This window comes from Nestor notabilis, unplaced genomic scaffold (genome assembly GCF_000696875.1).
Source record: "Nestor notabilis isolate BGI_N333 unplaced genomic scaffold, ASM69687v1 scaffold303, whole genome shotgun sequence".
In the NCBI taxonomy this organism is placed as follows: Eukaryota; Metazoa; Chordata; class Aves; order Psittaciformes; family Psittacidae; genus Nestor; species Nestor notabilis.
The window spans coordinates 61,428-77,136 of NW_009922141.1; the positions used below are offsets into that span (position 1 = coordinate 61,428).

At 44.4% G+C, this 15,709-nt stretch overlaps 1 protein-coding gene across 1 annotated transcript in view; it reads left to right on the forward strand.

Moving 5' to 3' along the window:
- The window catches only part of CD247 (CD247 molecule), a 48,549-nt gene extending 46,181 nt beyond the window's left edge, over nt 1–2,368 (forward strand). The window contains exons 7-8 of the mRNA XM_010011466.1: nt 1,493–1,534; nt 2,303–2,368. Of these exons, the coding sequence (XP_010009768.1) occupies nt 1,493–1,534; nt 2,303–2,368 (108 nt within the window). The remainder of the gene's footprint in view (nt 1–1,492; nt 1,535–2,302) is intronic.
- Nucleotides 2,369–15,709: the final 13,341 nt, after the last annotated feature.

A 15,709-nucleotide genomic window follows, 5' to 3' on the forward strand; every position in this document is an offset into this window, starting at 1 on the left:
GCAGTAGCCCTGGCTGCACATAACTGCCTCACACAATGAAGTCCCAGTGTTGCACAGCACCTACAGGCACAGCTGAGAGCAGTTACTTATTTCCTGTAGTAACCACTATGTTTGGTGTAGCAGTAACTAACACATGTAGGTATAGCATTAAGTAGCCACAAAACTAGGTGGAGATCAGATAGTAAGCTTGGTGCCATCAGGATTAGGAACACAGCCCATACTCCAGCAGTGTCCCTGGGTGCATTGAATAATATCAAGGGAAAACATTTCAACTTTTGGACAGAATAGTTCTGACAGCTGCCCCAGCTGAGGAGACAGAGGGCATGAGATGGGTGAGGAACAGTTGAAGGAAACATCTGGTTTCAAGCAGTGCAACGTTTGTGGCCAAGCAACTCACAGTAGCTGAGCATGTTCCTCCAGAGAAGTTCAGAGCTGGAGTTCCATTGTTTCCCCTCTGGCTCTGTAGGCACAGCTGAGCATTTGCAAGCTCCACCTTGTACCCATCTTCAGACAGGTAACGGGGGAAACATTCTCCTCCTTCCACCTCCACTCTCCAGTGTTTAAGAAGGAACACATTGGTTAAGTCTCAGGCTAGCAGCAAATGGCTAGTTTTAGCTCTGTGCACAAACTGCCAAGGGAGGGAAGCTTGTGTTGAAAACCACCCACCTGGGGACATTGCTGATGACAGAATGGAAAATTGATGTGACCTACACAGGTTCTATTTTATGTCAGAGTGTCTTTATAACCTTCCATTTCCCCCTGAAAAACATAAAAAGTCCTTTTCAAAACAAAGTTTAGTGATGAGAAATGCTGAAGCAACGCTGATGTTTAATGCCATCTCCTTTTTCTATCCTAAAGCCCCTGTGCCACAGCCAAGCTCCGTTTATGAGCCATGGGTTATGAAGTCACACCATGTTTTTATGGCTGTTACTGTTACTGTGTGACTTCTACCATGGCAGTCTCAGTACCTGTTCTACTGAATCCCGGATGACTTTGTCCTCAGACAGCCTTATCTGTGGTTCCTTTGAACATCTGGAGAGCTTACAAGATGCGTGCTGGTCAATTTGCTTACCAATGTCTGCCCAACAGAGGGCAGATTCCCTCGGACACCAGCTGTCATGCAGCAACTCAAAAATACAGCTTCCAGGTGTGCCTTCAGCTCATAAAACAACCAGTATCTATAGGCACGCTGCCAGATCTTCATACATGGAGTAAATCAAAGAAATAGCAGCATGATAACAGTATGACAGGAAAATATACCAGAAACCAAAATAATTTCCTTCCAATCCTTGCTATTTTCTCTTTCACAGCCCTTGCTGTGTGTCTGGGCTGGTCCAGACTTTGCAGGTGCTTCACCTCCTGTGCAGAGGGGTGTCCAGGCCAAGCACAGCTCAGTGACCCTCACTATGGGATGGGGGCAGTCAGGGGTTTCTTTCCTTCTGTGTAACTGGGAAAGCACCCATTAATCTATGCTGCTTTTTCTTTCCCAAAGCAGCAGAGACGGCGAGGCAAAGGGAATGACGGCGTCTACCAGGTAGGTAACACTTCCAGCAGCTGCTCTCCTCATCTGCCCTCATGGCTTAATTGCAGCCTGTAGTTACAGATCTAACAGCGCTCCCATAGGTGCGTGAGGAAGCAGAGATTTCAGTGCATCCTTCTGAGGATGGTCACTCAGATTCAGGGCAAAGACCACACTGCTGGTACTTTGGTAAAGCAACTGCACATTCTAAACACAAATGGCAGGAACACTTGTTTAGCTGCTCTGGTAGGAACCATTTCCACAGTCCTACATCTTAGAGAACCACCTTTTGACTGCTTTGGGTGACACATACAGTTGTGCCTCTAGATTGCTTATTGCTTTACATGGAAACCTTCAAGCTGCCAAACAGCAGTCATAGCTCAAAGCTTCAGTGGCTCAGCCTACCTCAGTAACATACAGAGCACACACTGGTCAGCACCCTCAGTCCCTTGGTGCCTTGGCAGGGTTAAGAGTTGCACACAGCTCACTGAGAGCAAGGAGTCTGTCAGTAAGGCCTTATTCTGGCTGCCAGGCATTAATTGTTCCAAAATGCATTTTACTTTCTGTAGAAGCCTGAACATTGCCACTGACATCTCAAAATGACAAAAGCAAATGTATATAAAAAGCTGCTTCTGATGCAGCACATGCCAGGAAGATTTCCTGTTACACGGCATATTTGTAGCTAATGGCACCTGTCTTTGAAACCTGCCACCCTGTTTCTGACCAGTCAGCGGGGAGAGGGAAGCACTCGATGTGTACTCACCTGTTTCTTTTCTTTTTCAGGGACTCAGTACAGCAACCAAGGACACCTACGATGCTCTGCAGATGCAGCCTTTGCCCCGCCGCTAAGTGGGAGTCACAGAGGGGTGGGCAGAGTGTGAGATGCCCACCTGCTTTGGGGAGGGGAGGGGAAGAGGGACAGCCTTTTCCATCCACAATAAGCACTGTGTGTTTTCTCAGTGCAACAACCTACTGGTTGGTGCTCAGAGAGAGTATGGCTAGACTTGGTCAGTCCTTTCTCCCTTCCCTCCTGAACCATGTAACCACAGGCTTTAGCTAGCAAAATGTACATACCTGTAAAGTTGATTCTTTGTGAGATTTGTGTTGTGGGATCAGCCCGCACCTACTAACAACACAGCTGTTTCCATAGCTCTTACTTTCCTTCCAGGGGTATTAAGATGCATAATTATCGTTTCAGTGCATTTAAAGAACTTGTAAAGATAGGGCTGTAGTTATTTCCTGCAGTATTTACCTTAAGCCTATTTGACACAGGCCAGCTAAACTTCTTGCTTTAAAGCTACCTTTTAAAAACTGCTTCAGTGGAAGACAACTTCTTCTTTAACTGCAAAAAGCGATGCACTGTTGCTGTAGCAAAGGACAGCAGCTGAACAGCAGCTTTGCAACATGAAGAAAACATGCACTAAGCTCCAAGAAAACATCAAGCCCTGGCACTGCCACTCATCCAGGACTTGGAGCAAACCAGGAGCCAGGTAACCTGCATCAGAGACTTCTCAGAATGCAGAAGATCCCTTGTTACAATGATAGGAGAACAGACCTGGATAACAATAGTAATATTAGAAAAGCCAGGAAAACTCACCCTGGAGAATCCCATTTGGGTGAAGTGTTTTACCTATCGCTGCAGAAACAGGCTCCTCTTGCTAGGATGGGGTTGGGAACTCTCATGTCGGAAACAGTCCCTAACTGTCACTTCTGGCCAACAAAAAACATCCAAAAAACACTGTAAATGCAGTTTCCAGAGCAGTCCATCACCAGGTTACCTTTAAAAGCGCTGCAGGTCTCATTCCAAAGAGATACCAGTTCAATCATGCATTTTTGATGAATCAATAAAGTTTGTGTCAAAGAAAGACCTGTGTGTGTGCAGGTGTGGTGGAGAGCTGTGGGAAAGGTACAAGTTACGGTAACGTTGCTACTAGAAAGCACTTAGGTTCTTGATGCAAGAATGAAGAGTACTGAAAATAGCTTTCTTTTTTTAAATGGTGATAACCATGTTTGCAAGATGTAGAAGTCACAAGTTTTGGCAGTCATAAAATACCTTCCCTATGAACAATGGGGAAGAAACTCTTAGGGAGGTGAGGGGGGAAATAACCTTTAAGCTCTTTAGATATAAATGGAACTCGCATCAAGCAGCATCTGGTGCTTGTTTCGGGGGCACTCACCGTAGGCGTGAGCTGAGTCTTCTCTCTGCCTTCAGGAAGGAACTGAAGCTGGTTTTTCTTTCAGGAGAGGAATTGATAATACAGAAGTAGAACAGAGCAGATACTTCGAATGGTGTGCAGAGAAATCAGGGCTCTCTAGTTTGACAAGACCAAGAGCACAACCGAACAACCTGCTGCCCAGTTTGATGCACTGGGGGAAGTGGACTTAGCCTTCCTTCCCCCAGCACAGGTAAAAAACTACAAACAAGTGCATACATGTTAAAACACTTGGAAAATGGTTTAATGATGTTTACAACAGAAATGAACTGTACAATTACAGTAAGTTTAATATATATAAAAAATTACAGCAGACAAATGCATCTACACAAAATCTACCTTTTCATTCTGATTTACTGTAATCTACACAATCTCTCAATGCCTACAGCTATCTGTAGGCAACCACTGAGAAAATAATAATAATAATAATAAGAGACAGCATTTTGCCTTCCTCCTCCTCACCCCTAGTGTGATCAGCAAGGTTTTGAAATGTGTGGGACTCTCACATTTCAGTCTCAAGAAGAGCTTGGGTTGCGTTTGGGAACGAGTACTCCCACATGGCCCTCCATTTCAAGTGTTCTGCTGACCTGACACCCACAGATGCAGCGTATGAGGAAGGGCAAGCAAAAAACCCCCTCCCAGCCAGTGTAAGCAGCTGCACAGAGCAGTGAAACCATCAAGCCCCAAAGTTTGTCCTAAGCAGAAACAAAGTGAAAAGGGACCGCCCAGGCGCTACAGGCGCTCACGGATCCTCGCCTCTCTGGAAACCATCACCGGCTTTAGAAGAAAGGGCTTGGTTTTCCACTCCCCATTCCTTGTGCAGAGGGTCAGTTTTCAAACTAATGTGTCAAACATTGGTTTTAAAAATCAAAATTTAAGCTACTTCTTCTTTGGGCCATCCCTTAAAACCAGTGAAACCCCCTTTCTGCTAAGAAAGACCCTCAGGTCAACGGGGAAAACAAAAGAACATGCTGTCTCTTTAAAAAGAAAGAAAGAATCCCAGTTGGGAGTGGCCGTCAGTGAAAATGCGATCCAAATTGGCGGTCTGGTGGAAATTCCTCATGGAATATTATGTACAGTTTAAAAACCCTTAGTTGTTGTCTTTCTTTATTTATGAACACCTAGGCAGTGAAAACTGTTATGTTAATACATACATAGACACACCCAAAACATACAAAAATACTATTATTTCAAACTACTAAGAATAGGACAAGTTCAGTTTTCTCCATGCTATGACTTTAAGAGCATTACACTGAAACAAACAAGAATTTAAACGACAATTTTTTAATATCCCAGAAATATACCAAAATATACATCTAAGCTTTGGAATTACTGAGGTTAGACTAATGCAAGTGCTGGGTAATCGTACTTAATACACAAGTCTAAGGTTCTGCAGGAAAGAAATTATCTTTGGTATCTGCATCAGGCTAATAATATTAACATTTGGATTTTGCTTTGGGATAGAGCTTGTATGACCCTAGAACCAAACACCCCCCAATCAACTGAGATTAAAAAGATCCATGTAAAAAGTTCCTCCATTTGCAACCCCCCCCAAAAGTTAAAAAGTCACAGGCATCTACCTAGCATAAAAGGTTGAGAAATACAATGCATAGTTGCACAGTGGTGCTGCAAAAAGAAAAGAAATCTAGAAAAAAGGAACTAGAGGAGAAATGAAAAGCTGCTTTTTCTTCTTTCAGGGATTTCTCACACAGGACAGCCTCTTCCAAGCAGTGACGGGGGGAGGGGGGAAGCTCAGAAGTGCACCTCAGCGTGTATTAATCAACATCACCCAGCCCCCAGAGGGTTAAAGCACCCAGCAGAGCAGCCAATCCTGCACCCAAGTCTTCAGCTCCTCAACCCACCTGCGAAGCCCAAGGCCGCCCTCTCCCAGTGCCTGGGCCCATGAGTTTGTGCCCAGGGCATTCCGGAGGCTGGCCCGGGGCAGCGTCCCCTCGCCTGGGGCAGCCCCTGGGCCAGGGCTCAGAGACCCTCACCCCGGCCAGGCCCGGCCTCACAGGTGGACTTGGTGCTGAAGACGCCCTTTGTCTTTGGTTTGTTTGTTTGTTTTGAGTTTATACAATCATTAGGAAATCTTTGGTTTTGGCTGGAAATTTTAAAAGAACAAAACAAAACAAAGAAACCTCCCCCTCCCGACTTATAGCAGCCTCCGTGACCTGACAAAGCTTCTCTTTCCCATGGGGGTAGGGGAACTACATTCAAATGAAGATGGACCGGGTTAAGGATGCAGCTTCTGGCCAGGTTGGGGAGCAGGGGAAGGGATACAGGATTGTCAAATAATAAAGAAGAAAATTAAATATCTGGAGATTTCTTTTTTTTTTCTTTTTTCTTTTTCCTTTTTTGTTTCTTTTTTTTTTTTGGTCATGTTAAAAAGCGAGTAGCACGTATGCAGCACTGGGCCGAGCGTGCCTCCGGGCCCCGGAGCTCAGCACAGCCCCGCTGCCCTCGGGTGGGAAAGGCAGTGCGGGCAGCCCTTTTCCGCGGAGAGTGGAGGGAAGGGGGTGGATATTCACAGACTAATCAAGAGGACCCCTTGTAACCAAAGGAAATAAAGGTACGATTGCAATTTGCCCTCACTTTGCAGTAGCTTTTAAGCAGCGACATTCAGAGGCGTTAGGGGGTCACTCCCCAGGTTGCAGGTCACGGGGTGCTATAGGCCAGAGTTCAGTGTTAATCAAAGGAGGGAGGGCAGACTTGGCAACTCTGTAGGGTTTGGAGAAAGTTAAAGCAAGTTACTCAGTTACGAGTTAGAAATGAGGTATACGACAGCTCCTGTACCTGTGGCGGATAAACACCCCACACCTACTCACACCTAGCCTTAGATACTACACAGAGGAAGGAAATGGAACAATAGCACTGGCGGGGACGAAGCAGCTACCACTGCCCGGGTCCTTCCCACAGAGGGCTGGCACGTGAGGGGACCAGCGCTGCTCCAGACCCTGCAAGTCGCCCGCAGGCGGCTCTGCAGCGATCCCTTCCCTTCCCTTCCCCACTGCGCGGGGAGGCCCGTGCCAGCTCCCCGGGACTCGCGGGGAGCGGCGCTGAGCTCCAAGTCTTTCGCGTTGCGCTTTCCCCTTGGACTCGCTCGGGTGCAGGGAGCACCGGGGTCACAGAGGCCGACACGTGGAGAGTGAATGGGGGAAGAACTAAAGGGTTTGTCTCAACTGCCTTGTCCTCGGGACGCCGTCACGGGTGCTCTTTCTCAAGGGGGCTGTGCAGTCTGCACGGTTTGCCCCTGGCACGCCACTGCCATGCTCTTGGGATTCCTTCCGTTTTAATCATTTCAGATTGCTAGAGCACCGCAACATGCCAGCATCAGCCGCACACAAAGCTACCACATTCAGGGAACAGGGCTTAAGTAGCTGCTGCTGCTACAAAATTCAGCAAAGGCAGTTCGAATCCTGAAGTGGGGCCTACAACAGATGAGAAAATTTGGGGAGGAAAGGGGATGCTAACATGATAAATTAAGTATCTCATGGGTTTATGTAAAGCTCTGCCGGTGAATATTCACCAGCAGACCGACACAGTTTTAAGACAGATCAGCATTTTGGTCTGAGCTACTTGACAATGTCCTGTTTGGTAGAGAGATGAAATAAGGCAGAGGGGGTATGTTCCAGTTCTGGGGCTGAGCCTCAGCAGCACTAAGGAACGCCAAAGGGTATCATCTTCCCTCGCCTCCCACAAGCTGTTTCATTTCCTTCCTCAGATTTGTTTTCCTTAAAGCACACCTTGTTTTCCACTTCTTTTGTTCCAAGTGCTCTTTTCTTTGAGAAGTCATTTCTTCAAAATCCCTATTACCTATCTATAAATCTAACTAGCTCTTTGAAAAGTCACACAATATTAATACCACTTTTACATAATGTCAGAACAACAATTCTATTAGTAAAGCTTTCAGTGAAGTTCTGCAACCCGATTGGTGTCCGGAGGAAGAGTAGCTGGACAACCCACCTCTCCCCCTTCCTCCCTCCCTTTCTTCACAAGAGCTCACCAAGTTCACTGATAAAACAACTCAGCCCAATAGCACAATACATGAACATGTACAAGGCTACTTTGGGGAGCAAAGAAAGGAGTCTTCAAGGTCCCTCCCATAAGAGAAAGACCGTAACACAAAAGCTGTTGAACAGACTCTGACCTTGGACTACACTGCTTCCATATTCGAAGGAAAGAAACAGTTTTCCCTGACTGTATCCCAACATCAGCCTCAGACCTGCAGCACTGGGCAAGTCCCCACACCATTTGTCAGCACAGAGCCAAAGCAGCTCCGTGCAGAACAGGCAGGAGCACCCACAAGAGGCGAGGTCCTTACAGGAAGGGACACTGACCCAAAGCTCAAAACCACCCCACCCAGCTTTTCCTCTTACCCGCTCCGAGAACAGCAGAGCTGACAACTTATCAGTGCCTTTGGTTCCCTACGAGGCCACTGGGAATTCTCCCGCCCCAGTGGAGTCGAGCTCCTTTAGAAACCCACCTCTCCTGACCACCACCACCACGCACAGCCAGGCGCACACACGCACTTGCACACACACCCATGCACACCCCTCCCTTCTCCTCCCATTCCGTCCGCCTTGAAGGGAAATGAGAAGGGAGCCTTGGAGTCCGGATGGAGGGGGCTGCAACACCCTCCCAAGGCAATAACCACTCGCTCTTCTGCTACTCCCACCACACCACCAAGACATATGCCAGGAGAACGACCCACTCCCTCGCCAACAATCCCTCGAAGCTCCTCTCCCACGACTGTCTCACAGTATTTCCACCCTTTCGGGCATACCAGCCAGGTGTTAGGAGTAGGTTAGCTTTCACTTCTCAGTTTGGTTTTTTCTTTCATAGTTTTTGGTCTAGACAGGATTAGCATTGCTATTAGAAAAAGGAAGTGTTTAAAAAGTTTTCCACCTATTATCAAGCACTACAAGCCCTACATTCAGTAACAAGACAAGGGGGATAAAAGGAACCTGTTTCACTTTTGCTCTCCCAGATAGATTAAGATGCGACAACCATTCTTCTCCCTCCCCGAAGTTAAACGCAACCGACCCAGTTCAGCTCTGGAGCAACTCAACTAACTGAAATGGATTTACACCACCTAGGTTGATTCTAACCCGGTACAGCCATCTTCTTTCCCCTGAGCCTCCCAGATACGCGTTGCCTCATCTTTAGATCCCAGCGAAGGGCAAGGAAAGGCCAAGAGGGAGGGAAGTGTGCGCACACTCGAAAGGACCCTGAACAGCAACCCAATCAGTAACCTGCATGCCACCACGTGCTGTGCTGCAGATTAGACCACAGATAAACCAACCAAACAACAATCCCAAACCCAGGAGCGACAAAATGTTTCCTTTGGCAAGACAGATACAAGGAAAAAAATTCATGAGCAAACATTTTCCTTCTAACACAGTCAACCCCCTTCTCTGCCCCAAACATCCACCCACCCCCACCCGACCCTATAAAGTTGTAACCTATAAACAGGATCTCAAATACATACAGCATAATCATGTTTATCAATCATAAACATCAGTTCAACTAAACTCTACAGCTAGAATTATCTCCACTATTTATAAAGTTTGCTTTTCTCTTCTGATTTTTTCAGTTTAAAACCAGTTCTGCGACAATGCTAAGCTATGTTGAGGTATTTTATGAAGGTGCCAGAAGCCAGTTGCTACCCACAAGTATTGTTCTCAGAGCTGTATGGTGCTACCTTTCGCTGAGGGAAGAGGGGGGAAGGAACAAGGAGGGAGAGAGGAGAAAGGAAGGGAGGGAGGGGGCCCAGATTATTCCAGTTACGGACGGTTCTTAGCAGTGTATCGCTGCCAGAGCTAAAAGCAGCCCCAAGACACAGCCCAGTAGTTGCTTTGGGTTTACGAATATGGTCAGAAAAGAAGTACCTGATACGTTCTACATGCTGAGCTTATTTGTCAACTTGACCAAAAGGTGTCTCTTCTCCTACAGTTAAACTATTTGTAACTCCAGTGCAATCTTCCTAACACTCTCCTAACAGCATCCCACCGGGGTAAAAGCTCAGAGCACGAGTGTCCTGGGATCTGATGAAGATAGGTAAGCTGAACAAATACCACGTTCTTTTTCACACATTACTCTGTGTGTTTGCCTGTGAAGATATGCAAGTATGGGAATTGCTTCATCATTCCCAAAGGACTGCAACTACCTACTACTGCATACTGACAAAACTCTGTCAGCATGCACTGACACACAGGGAACCAGGTACCCTTCAGATCACAGAGCCAAAGAGACAAACATTTTAAGAAATTGCAAACTGTGAGTCAATAACTTTAAGACAAAGCCTCCTCTGTCAAAAATCTTTAAAGTATTTTAGGGGTCTCCCTGCTGGAATGAAGAGAAGGACTCATGAGCAGCAACAGGAGTGAGATTTCATGACTGATAAGGTATGATGACTCTGCAAGGTATGCATCTTGAATTTCGTATTGCTATAGTATTCTGGAAAGGGAGGGAGAAGCAAGAGGTATTGGTTGCAAAAATATAAAGGAATTTGAGTGGGCTGTGTGAGGACTGAGAGCCATAAACCCAGCGGGGGCAGCAGGCTAGCTTACTCCTTTGGTACAACACTGCACCCCAGGCAACAGCCAGGTGTACATCCAACAGCTATATCCAGGCCCTATGGATAAACATCATTGAGCCATTTCAGACAGAACAGGAATAGGGTAATAGTGACTCTTAATGAAGTGAATGTGGAAATAAATAGATCTGCATTTTAAACTTCTTGCTTACAACCAGTGTCATTGAAAGTTTGGACTCTGTCCTAAAATACTCCAATCAACATGAGAAGCTACTTGTCTCTCTCAGATGATTTTGTAAAGTGAATTTTTATATAAGAAAATATCAACTGATATTTAAGGTAAATTAGATGTTGTTTTGGCTTAGTGTCTCTGGCATGGTTCCAGGTGTAAGGGGTTCTCCTCCATTTGTAACAAAGAAAGAGGGAATTTCTCTTTTAAAGAATGCTGCTCTGCAGGAATGTGCACACAGTTAAGGAATTAACTCTGCTGTCTCCTTCAGCAACCCAACTGCAGAAGCGTGTGCTGAGCCAAAGCACAGCACAAGGCTTACACAGGTTGACATTTAAACATTAAAATGAATCATAACATTAGGTTATAGTTCCAAGAGAAGTAAAAAAACCAACCAAACAGAATTTTCTATTACACAGCTGTAAGCATGGATGCACATGGGGAATTTTCTCTAACGTATTTTGGTAACAGCCATTCTCTTACTGCCCCCTGAGCAAAACTGGTTCTTTCTATGCTTTTTTTAAGGAATTAATTATCCTAAAAGATTTTGGCAAGATACCAAAAGATCAGAAGTATCAAATCTTTGTCTACATTTAATTCTCACTGTTAAGTATGTAAAATTAAAATAAGAAAAGGGGTAAAAGTAGAGGGAGTGCATTGCTCTTGCTCAAATTCAAAGCTATTGTACTATGAGAGGACTTGCATGTAAGATCAGCAGAAAGCTTCCTTCGCTCAGTGTTGGCATCTCCCTGATTAACTTAGAAGGTGCAAAACTCACAAACTGTAGCTCCAAATGCACCAGGAGCTATACTGTTTCCACTGAAAAGCTCTTTGTCAGCCTGTTCATTTAAAGAGAAAATTCGTATCTGAAGCTTCTGGTGTCCCAAAAGGTCTACAATTGAGCCATCAGAATATACGTCTTCCTCTTAATGTTCTGTCTTCTCTTACAAGATAACCTCACCAGCACTCAAACCAAAGTACTGAGCAACAGCAGCAGCACATTCCTACATGAAAATCCAACTAACTTTTGAGCACGTTCTTCTCCTGGCTGGTTCAGCCAAACAGAGACTTTCCATTCATAGTAAAATGACTTTTTAAATCCAATTTAACTTGTGTTTCAATGACTACTGACTGAAGCAGAGGATCTTGAGAAGGATCAGAGCAATGATGTGTCACCGTAAGTTACCCACAAGTTAGCCTATCGGCTGGGGCAAAAAATACTCTTATAAATGAGGTACTTGTGCACGTAACAAGCATGGTACCTCCCCAACAACTGAGTGCATGCACATAGGCACCATCTCAGAGGAAAATGCTAAGAATGTGCTTAGACTAACACTACACAGTAACTCAGAAACCAAATAAATCCTCTTAAGGAGATTACACAGATGTGACTCTTGTAAGCAGCTGTATCCGTGTGCGCTGTCTATGAGCTCTTCATGAATCATTCCACAGTGACTACAGGAAGTGTGTTCTAAGGAGATCAAGTGTGCTAAAGCCGAACTGGAATACATTTTCTCAACACCAGCAAGAATTTCATCGCCAGCCTAAAACACCCTCACCCTGAAGCCATTTCCTAAATTGTTCTTGACCTTCAGGGCACATCGGCATTTGTGTCTCTGTAAATCTCTCTCTTTTTGAGCTAACTGTCCTTGGCTACATATAATGAGAGAGTTTTTCACCTTCTTTTCCTGCATATGTACTTTGGCATGCTTTCTGCTATGAAAGGCAACCCACACATCTTTAAATATGGAGACACGGAGCTTTGAAAAAGAGATGCTATTATCCTTTCCTAACATGCTACGAAATTCCTTTTGATCGTATTTACTAGGTCTATATACAATTGCAACTGTCTCTTTTCAGATGCATCAATTTCTGCTGTCAGCATGATCATGATTTAAATAAAAACAAACCCTTCTGCTAAATTCTAATACATGATCTCATATTCCTTTCATGCTCTGAAGGAGCATACATGCTATACCACTGCCAATTTGATTTCACCTAAACACTGGAGATAGCCAGCATCCATGAGACAAAACACTGCTAGAAGGATGAAAAGCAGGCTCCAGGAGTCAGTCATTGGGATATTTTAGGACAATGAATCAGAGGACACTGGTAATAGACACCACAGGATATGTGCTGTGATACATCAGCTTCTGCAAGCAACACCAAGCACTTCCTGGAGATGTGGCTACTCTGAGCTTCCAGCTTCTCTCAGAAAAAGACTTGCTAAGAAATTCCCTGGAATCTGGGCCCCAGAGAGGTTGACAGGGTGGAGAGGAGGAGGGTAAGGGGATATAAGGTGCTCACACCAAAGCCATGTGACCAATGCAAAGGTAGTCAGGAAAAAAAGCAGATTTTTATAATAAATAAACCATCCAAGCTGCATTAGTGTTCCAGATATGTACTCAACAAGACCCTCTCCCAACCACAAACCAGCAAGAATGGGACATGAAAACTCATTCAGACAGCTAATGGCACAGTCTCTTTGAACTGTGGAGAGGATTTTCCGCTGATTTAAGGCCCACCTTTCTTTGTGTTTCCTACATATACGCAAGGATCATGCCCCCACCCCACCACAAAAGCGTTAGGGAATAGAGGATACGTCGGAGAAAAGACCGGCAGTATCCCCCCTGCAACAAAAAAAGCTTCCTGATAAATGGTATTTTTGCACAGGCGTGAAAGTAAGCGGGAACTTTCAGAGTCAGGAATGAACGTTTCCCCATCCTCTTACTTCACTGAACTCAAGTCCCAGGGACTTGGATTCCTTTGGTAGAAACTGTGGTCTGTGCTATGGCCTTCAGACCTGGTGCTAGCTGGCACCAGCATCTCCTCTTCCACTTCTTCCCTACCTCCCTGAAGCTCACCCAGCTATACCTTTTACGGCTCTGAAGCTATTACTCTGGGCCATTTCCATTGCTGAGGATTATTCCTAGCCCTGAAAGTCTCCTGCACAGCCTGAGGTCATAGAGCAAAAATACTTAGATTTATCCATACTGGTGGGATGAGGGTGGGACCTGTTGGATTAGCAATCCCCTGACATTGCCATTCTATTTACACATCAAACAAAAGAAAACAAATTAAAATCAAGTTAAGAGTCTGCCCCAAGGATAACACAAATTACCAACCAACCAAAAAAAAAAAAAAAAAAAAGATAAAAAACAAGCAGCAACTTTTATATAAAATTAATAAAAACAAGAGACAAATGAAAAAGAAATTGTCAGTAGCATCTATCGCCTCTCTGCATCTGAACTGCACTTATACAAACTAGTCCATTAGTACAGCAGCTTGCTAGAAATTGACTTTGGTTCAAGCTTAGTTTTAAAAAAATAAAACATAAAAAAATCAAAAACACATTAGAAACGGTGGACGGACATTTGTTAGTTTCCCTGCTTGCAGTTCACTAGTTTTGAAGTTTTAGGGATAATTGGTTTAAATATTCAGTAAAACAGGAAGGTGGAGAGTTAGAGTTGAACAGAGCAAAACCATGGTGGTGGGGGGAAAGGTAAGGGGTTCTGCCACTTGAGTGCAAACACAAATCTCACATGCTCAGGTCACAAACCAAAGCATATGTAAAGTTTAAAGTTGCTGCCTTCTGGATCTTGGATGAGAAGCTCCAGGATCCCCCTGAATCATCAACAAAATGAACATAGCTGCATTAGCTCATTATTTTAGGACACTCTGGTGACAAAAGAAAAGGGGGTGGGGGGAAAGGGACTCTTCTAATACCCTTGCTAGCTAAAAGTAGTTTAGTTTTATACACATGGCAGAAACCTTTAAATCTTAAACCCTAAATCCATCAGGAATGGAAAGTTCAAAGTGAACTGCATTGCAGTGATCCAGTCTTCTCTCTTTAAAAAAATTTTTTTTGGTTCAGATACTAGATTGTATATTTAAGAATATACAGATCTAACTTCGGTACAGTTCATCACTCTTCCTCATCCATGTAAATGCCATTTGCTACGTGGATCAGAATCAACCTTGAAAAGACAGTTAGAGCGGCAGGCAAGCCCTGAGGCTCTGGTCAGAGATGCTTACTGCCACTTTTACATCAGTAGCAGCATCACAGCTCAGACACTACACAAGATCACCCAGGTATGTGCAAAGCCCCAGAGTCAGCTCAATTGTGTTGGCATCAACGATGGTAACTTCTGTTCTCATATTGTTGGCTTCTGTGTTTTGCAGCCAGAGCTCTTTTTTACGAGGAAGTTTTTCTAAATGCAATGTTGGAAGCATCAGAATTAACGGAAAAGGAATATTGCTATGAATAGGGAGAATCTGACCTCTTAAAGTCCTGTACCAATCACCCGGAGGGAGTCCAGGCCTGAAAATGCTGCTTTACATGCTGCCAATTAGCTTGGGTAACGTGCTTTTAAGTATTTGTGGACGCTCTTAGCAGCAAAATCAAATCAATAGAACGGAAGAGCCATCGGTATGTCACACAATCTAGACTCGGGAGGTCAAATCCTATGCTCTGGCATAAAAAGGACCCATGCACACAAAGCTAAGAGCAGAATTTGGCCATTTTGTCTAAGTAATTTGAGAGAAAGAGAACTGCGGTTCAGAACTAATTCCTACCTTTGCTCAAAAAGCATCGACCAGCCTGGAAGTTTGCTCACAATGATCTCTACTGCTACACCAAGCTTCCTGCAACAATGATGAACAGAAATTTTTCTGACCCCTACAAGTAACCATTAGACAAATTCAGAGATGAGGAAACTGTTCAGAACGTTCCCAGAAGATGAGGACAGAAAGTCTATTTGTGCTCCATTCTTCCTCTCCACCTTCCCGCCCTCCCCCCGTGGTGTGGGAGCTCACTGAATATAATCCAGGAGCAAAAGACAAACGCGTCCAAAACTATATATATAAAAATAATAATAATAATAATCATAATAATAATAATAGAGATACACCAGTAATACAGGCCTGCCTAAATTGTACCAGTTAAGAAAGGAACCCCCAACACAATTGATACGATTATAAACACCTTGTATGACATAATGGCCTGTACAACAGACCTATAAAATGATAATTAAAAAAGAAAGATATTTAGACCGAAAAGAAGCAGGAAATCCCCTTCCTATGTTTGAGTTGATAACCCACCTTAACTTGTCATTGTGACTGCTGGAAATGATAAGTAGTCCTTTCACTTTTTTTGTGGTTTTTTGTTGGGTTTTTTTTGTTTGTTTGTTTTTTGATATTTTTTTATGGTT